This window comes from Branchiostoma belcheri, unplaced genomic scaffold (assembly GCF_001625305.1).
Source record: "Branchiostoma belcheri isolate BF01 breed outbred unplaced genomic scaffold, Haploidv18h27 scaffold254, whole genome shotgun sequence".
In the NCBI taxonomy this organism is placed as follows: domain Eukaryota; kingdom Metazoa; phylum Chordata; class Leptocardii; order Amphioxiformes; family Branchiostomatidae; genus Branchiostoma; species Branchiostoma belcheri.
The window spans coordinates 3,026-10,094 of NW_017803859.1; the positions used below are offsets into that span (position 1 = coordinate 3,026).

At 40.5% G+C, this 7,069-nt stretch overlaps 2 protein-coding genes across 2 annotated transcripts in view; one reads left to right on the forward strand and one right to left on the reverse strand.

Moving 5' to 3' along the window:
* Positions 1–1,822: 1,822 nt before the first annotated feature.
* On the forward strand, positions 1,823–5,185 carry LOC109471698 (nicotinamide N-methyltransferase-like). Its single transcript, XM_019771036.1, has 5 exons — positions 1,823–1,988; positions 3,027–3,136; positions 3,458–3,555; positions 3,994–4,089; positions 4,778–5,185. Exons 1-5 carry the CDS (start codon positions 1,823–1,825, stop codon positions 5,100–5,102), a joined length of 795 nt encoding a protein of 264 aa, XP_019626595.1. The 3' UTR covers positions 5,103–5,185.
* A 1,176-nt stretch (positions 5,186–6,361) lies between these two features.
* The window catches only part of LOC109471683 (adipocyte enhancer-binding protein 1-like), a 2,710-nt gene continuing 2,002 nt past the window's right edge, over positions 6,362–7,069 (reverse strand). The window contains exon 4 of the mRNA XM_019771021.1: positions 6,362–6,882. Coding sequence (XP_019626580.1) covers positions 6,362–6,882 — 521 coding nt within the window. The remainder of the gene's footprint in view (positions 6,883–7,069) is intronic.

Consider the following 7,069-nt stretch of genomic DNA (forward strand, 5'->3'; position numbering starts at 1 on the left):
ACGGTGAAACCGACTTCGAAGTGTGTCTACTAAAGATCGATGTTAGAATGATAAGGATGGGAATACGTATGGGGTTATAATGGAAAGACGTCTCAAGTGGTAGGATAGTGTAGGATAAGTAGAGAGGCCATTGTAGGACGACGCGACTAAGGCACTGCCCCATAACTCATTAGGGATGTTCCAAAATGATTGCGCAGTGTAGATAATATGCTTTTTTGAAAAGAAAAAAAAACAGTAAGAATAAAGCTTACTTCCAAAAATTTGTCTTCACTTTATTTGCATATCAATTAACAGGTTGTGTATATAAACCTGCTTTCCCCTCTGGTCTCTCAGTCACTGACGAAAGCTAGTGGATACTAGCTGAAACGTCTGACGTTTTCAAAATCATATCCAGTTGCTTGAGTAACTGTTTTTTTGGCATACAGTAAGAATAAAGCCTTTTATTTCATTTAGTCATAGTCGTTAATATTTCATATCTAATTAGTTCTCTGGCATCGCTACATTATGACTTCAATTTCATATTTTTTTTATGTACGTTGGGCAACTTTTTCATACGTTATAGGTACAGCCACACCAGTACTATCTGATTGAACTTAAAATTAAGAATTGCTAATAATTACGTTACTTTACATTTCCAAACATGACATAAAAACAAAATATGAATAGCAATTGTAAAGGTAACTGGCAACTGAATTCTACTTACTGTACAAAACCTTACCTGTAAAGTTGCAGGGCATAATCTCTTTTTATTTATTCAGTTGGAATGATTACTGCTATTTTTAAATAGTAATTTAAGATAAAATCAGTCGAGGTATCGTAATTGTGTAGAAAAGGGTATTATGGTATATCCTTGGGTATTGGTTGTCCTCACCTTCGTGGGCTGAGTGGCTTGATTGAACCCTCCCTCCCGAGCGCTGACGAGACGCGATGTCCCTCGGTGTGGTACTAAAAAAATTCATTACGTTTTCATTATCTAGCTGCCCTTAAATGAATTAAACATACTAGTATATCGTGTGTACGATTTCAATTACAAAACCAAGGGTCACGAATTTTGGTCGCTCAGCCTAGCGATCGCCGTCTTGTGACAGGATGCTTACATACCTGCCCCTTTTCATCTTGCTGAGGTACTGGATGCAAGATCCAAATTAAAAAGAACCGGGGTTGTTACGAAGCCACATGTAAAGTCCGTACAGACACAGTTGATCACAACACTCTTTCGGAGTACAAACCTGAATTTCACTATACCTACCTAGTCCCATGACCGACACTGGTCATCGGGGGGACAAGGCAGACTTTGCTGCAGAGGTGTAGCCAGGTCTTCCTGTCTTGGGTTACTGTAAGGAGTTGTGGGACGGTGAGGAACGTCCAGTCCTTGATGTTTTCCTGCCAGACTTTCTTCTATCTACCTCGCAGTCGCTTTCCTTCCAGGTTGTTGTGGCGGGTCAGATGTCCATAGCATTACTATCACTAAACGTTTTGTTACACGTGAAAATGTCCAGAGTATACCTTATCATTGACTTTGAGGTATTGTCGCACATTCTCGGTTGGTAAAAAATGGCTGTTTTTATATAACAACTTGGCGGTGGTAGCTATAGCCTGGCTTAGTTGCAGGTATTTCCCATCCAAGCTAATGCTGCGAATCTGAATTGTGTATCTATGGTGCTGCACCTGTAACAAGGCGGCCCACGTAAATTTCACTGGGTGGTTTCCTGTCCTTGCAAAAGAAGCCTGTAATTCCAGCTCAAATCATGGTTAAAGGTCAATGACCTAGAAAGGTATGTAAATACGCGGCAGTACTTTACGTGCATTGTAGTTCCCAAACATGGCCGACGCCGATGTGCCTCTCCGCATGCCAGGTGAAGATTATGTCCGTTTTTTCCAGCCAAGGGGTCTTCTGGACACTTACTATCGGGACTTTCCACAACAAGACGATGGGAAAGATTTCAGACACTGGTTAATCAAAACCCACCACCAGACGTTTTTGTCAGGTAACAGGATTTTTCACCTAGGCTTAAATTTCCGTCCCTGTCTTTTGGACCTAAAGCTGGCGACAAAGAGAAGTTACACGAAGTGTTATGATTAGTATATACCAACAGATAACCTTTAAGCATATGTGTCGACTAGTGTAAGTTGCGGCCTTTTCTTTGCTTGTAAACTGAGTGGTTTTATTATGTGGGGAGAGGCTACCTTGGGGTATCTTGCAAGCTGAGTGTTTTATGTGGGGAGAGGCTATCTTGGGGTATCTTGTAAGCTGAGTGGTTTTATGTGGGGAGAGGCTACCTTGGGGTATCTTGTAAGCTGAGTGGTTTTATGTGGGGAGAGGCTACCTAGGGGTATCTTGTAAGCTGAGTGGTTTTATGTGGGGAGAGGCTACCTTGGGGTATCTTGTAAGCTGTGTGGTTTTATGTGGAGAGAGGCTACCTTGGGGTATCTTGCAAGCTGAGTAGTTTTATGTGGGGAGAGGCTACCTTGGGGTATCTTGCAAGCTGAGTGGTTTTATGTGGGGAGAGGCTACCTTGGGGTATCTTGTAAGCTGAGTGGTTTTATGTGGAGAGAGGCTACCTTGGGGTATCTTGTAAGCTGAGTGGTTTTATGTGGGGAGAGGCTACCTTGGGGTGTCTTGTAATCTGAGTGGTTTTATGTGGGGAGAGGCTAATTTGGAGAGAACAGTATGTGCTTAGACTTTTTTAAGACAATATTTTTTTTAAATTTCGGTGACTACGTCATGCAAAATATTCACATGGTGTCATTCATAGGTAGAAATGGAGATCAAGCCAGAGATCTATTCATACACTGTGCAACTTTAGTTAATATTTTACATTCTGTACCTTTTTTGTTGTCACCTTTGTTGTCAGATCAGGTGAAAAGGAAATCAGATCAGGCGACTTTAATTAGGCGTGACTTGAATCCGCCCTGCAAGTCAGGCCTCCAGCGTTTGTTTACTGTAATAATAGTGGTAGCATACCTTAACGTTTATCATAGACACTATGTCTAAAAGCTTTACTAGGACATGTATTGTCTTTCAGGTCAGTTCAAAGGACAGCGCCTTTTGGATGTTGGCACCGGTCCAAACATCATCAGTGTTTTAAGCGCAAGCAAGTACTTCCCCGACATAACGTGCTCGGATTACTTACAGGTAAAACCTTTCCAAATTCATATCTAGTTGCTTGAGTAACTACTTTTTTGTCGTATCTTATTACCTGGATGTCTAACCTTCATCGACATACCTTTGTACTCCTCACCTCACTTAACCGGTCCCATAGCAGTCAAGGTACTGCCGTTGGGGCAACTAGACTGTGCTACTATCATCAAAAAGACTTGTAAAAGAGTTTGGCATGACTATAATTTGTAATGATGTTTTTCCCTCTCGATATTATGAAAAGTTCAAACATGTTTCCTCTCTTATTCCTTTCAAAAAGCATCTCTATTTAGGAAATTTTTCGTCTTCTCTCAATAGACCTGTCGTGACGAGCTAAACACGTGGTTTCAAGACGATCCTGGTGCTTTTGATTTTGGTTCTTACATGCAGTACCTCAGCAAGATGGAGGGAGGCAGGTACGTAACCCCTTCTTACAAGACTAAAATTTCTTAGAGATCGTCAAGTGAACATAGATTTTTGTGCCCCTTTGCTTTGTAAAGTGAACATAGTAAGACTTTTGTGACCCTTTGCTTTGTAAAGTGAACATAGTAAGATTTTTGTGACCCTTTGCTTTGTAAAGTGAACATAGTAAGATTTTTGTGACCCTTTGCTTTGTAAAGTGAACATAGTAAGATTTTTGTGCCCCTTTGCTTTGTAAAGTGAACATAGTAAGATTTTTGTGCCCCTTTGCTTTGTAAAGTGATCATAGTAAGATTTTTGTGACCCTTTGCTTTGTAAAGTGAACATAGTAAGATTTTTGTGACCCTTTGCTTTGTAATTTGACTCTGATACATGATGTAAAAGTATATTTCAATGGACAGCAAGGCACAGAAAACGAATTTTTTTCTATTTAGTACCACACCGGATGACATCGCGTCCCGTCTGCGCTCAGCAGTGAAGGCTGTCCTGCCCTGTGACGTCACTCAGCCCAATCCACTCGCACCACAAAGGTTCAAACTCTCTAAAATATGCACAGAAATTTTCAATGACAGTCACAGAAATATTATTTAAGTAGAGACTAAACTAGCTGTTGTTAACAATACCTAAACTGATTTTTTAGAAGAAGATATAAATCATTCCTCTGGCAAATAAAATCAAACTTAATTGCACAACAACAATCATGCACAACAAACACGGCAAATTCTTATGAGGTAATACATATAAAACTAATATATACTCTAACGTCTACAGGGATGCTTATGAGTTGTATATATCAAGACAAACATAATTCCACTATTTGATATAAGAGATACAATATATGGAAAATTGATTACATAACTATTAACAGAAGTTCTTTAAAAGTACAGACAAGACTCTACGTTTTTAGTAGCTTATACGGTTTATATGATATGCAATACATATATGGATAACATGATAATGTACGTTAGTTTGTTATGTTGGATATATTATGATTTCTTTGCGTAAAGCTTTTGATATATATTGGCCAATGCACAGGGAATCGCGTCGGGACATAGCATGGCGGTAAAGTGAAGATACGTCACATTGAGATATGATAATACATTATATTACCCCTTTCTACTATAGAGGTGAGATTTTGTACTGTGAATAGCATTAACATATGTGGTTGCCTATACAGCGGTTTAGGTTTTTACTAATGCAACGTTCTCCCCGCCACAGTTCGGAGCCTTTCGATGTCGTTGTCTCCTCTCTCTGTGTGGACTCGGCCTGCAAGACCAAGGAAGAATACTGCGCATGTCTGGGAAACTTGGCTTCACTCGTGAAGTCCGGCGGGGGTCTTATTCTTATAGGCACCCTGAATGGTACCATCTACATGGTCGGGAAGGAAATATTCTACAATGTTCCTATTGACGAAAAATTCCTTCGCGAAAGTCTGGAGAAGTTTGGTTTTACAAACATTAAAATCAAACAACACTTCAACAACCTGGACGTAGATGTAGCTGACCTGTCAGCTTTCTTCTACTTGACGGCCAGAAAGGCCTAATTTTTGTTACCTTGTCGTAAACTTGGCAGCAGTCAGACGGGGAGGGGGGGGGTGAGGCCCGCGCCCACTTTCATCTCAGATAGCGCCTGAACGGCTTATGCTAGAACAGTCAAATTTGGTGACTTTTCTTAAAAATATATCTGGAAATAAGTTCATATTAATTAGATAAGTTCCTTATTTTTCATGTTACCATGGCAACGGGTTTCTGACAGGCACTTTTTGGAAAACTCATAATGCTAATATATGCTAACTTGATGGCGTCATCAGTCAAAATCCAAGATGGCGGACCATACGTCTAAACTCTGTAATTTTTCACATATTCATATAACGTTCACAATTATGAAGACCTTTAGTCCGTTTGTGTTGCGTTTGGAGGCTTGTATCCAGTAGACTTATCGGCGACCGTCTGTCACCTTTCTTGAGACAATTCTGAATGGTTCACATTGTAGAGCACAGTCAGGTGTCGCTGCTTTTGAGCACGCAATTCATTTAAATATATCCGCAAAATTCAGGAATACAACCAAACGTCAGCAAAAGAAGTGTCTTTAATAGAATATCAAGGTCAACTTAGACTTTTGTTGCCATTGGTAAGAACAAAATGACGCCATAAAATGACTTCGTATATATTCAAGCTATCCATTTTGGATCGTCATTCTTGAATTGTACAGTCTACAAAATAAAATCCGAAACTATTTGTTTCACACAGTTTTATTAACTCTGTGTTAATGCAATTGTACATGTACATGTAATACTATAGCCTTAGTATATATACACTTATAAAATGGTACATAACTATGCAAACATAACAAAATATCAAACGAACATTACTTGCATTGAAAACCATTAGCATTCAAACAAACTTGTCTGAACAATATATCAAGACAAGCATGTCTCTTGAATCTGGTGCTAAAATATACCCACACAAAAACGAAAACACCTGCCCCTGTTGTGACAAAAGTTACCAAAGTCAACGCACATGTTCGTGTTGTTAAAATACCATATGTTCAAAAACATAAACACGCAAGCGCATCACACAGAAAAATACCTGTCCTTGGTGCTAAACACTAATAAAAACTTCCCCCGGTGCTTGAAAACCATTCACACACCATTGTGCTCGACATAAAATTCTCAGTGATCTGTACCTTTTCATAAGAGCTTCTGGTAAATACTAACGGGGCAAATCGGACCCTGCCTATCTGTGCTGTGCCTCTTCTGTGTCTGTAAATTTGTAACTGGTGACTGTAACAGCCTTTCCTTTTTTAGGGTGAAGGCTCCACGGTGGCATTGTTCTTCTTCTTGTACATCAGGAACCCGCTTACGGCTAGTCCTGCTCCCACAAGAACCATCGCCCCGACCACGCCGCCTGCTACCGCCCCTCCCCGTGCCTCGCCCTTGTTAGCGGCGGCGGATTCTCCCTCCCCCGGCCGGCTGGTGGTTAGCGGCGCTTCACCTGACATCGCAGTGGTCACCATGTTAGCAGCACCATTAGTTGTAATGGTGGTTGTGCTCACAGACATGGTGGTTGTAAAAGCAGGCGCGGTGGTTGTAGCAGCATGTGTGGTTGATGTTACAGCAGGTGTGGTTGATGTAACAGCAGGCGTTATGGTTGTAACAGCTTGTGTGGTGGTTGAAACAGCTGGTGTGGTGGTTGTAACAGCAGTTGTGGTGGATGAAACAGCAGGTGTGGTTGTTGTAACAGCAGGTGTGGTGGTTGTAACATCAGGCGTGGTGGTTGTAACAACCAGGGGTGTAGTAGTGGCGGCCTCAGTTACATCTGTTCCTAAAATGGACAATAAGACACGTGGACAAAGGACATAAGATAAGTGGAATAAATGTATAAAAACACAAACTAGACATTTTAAACTGAGGATTGTGTTCCTTGGAAACGTAATGCATGTAAATAACAGCTTGTTCTGCGTACGCAAAATATTTATGTATATATATATATATATATATATATATATATA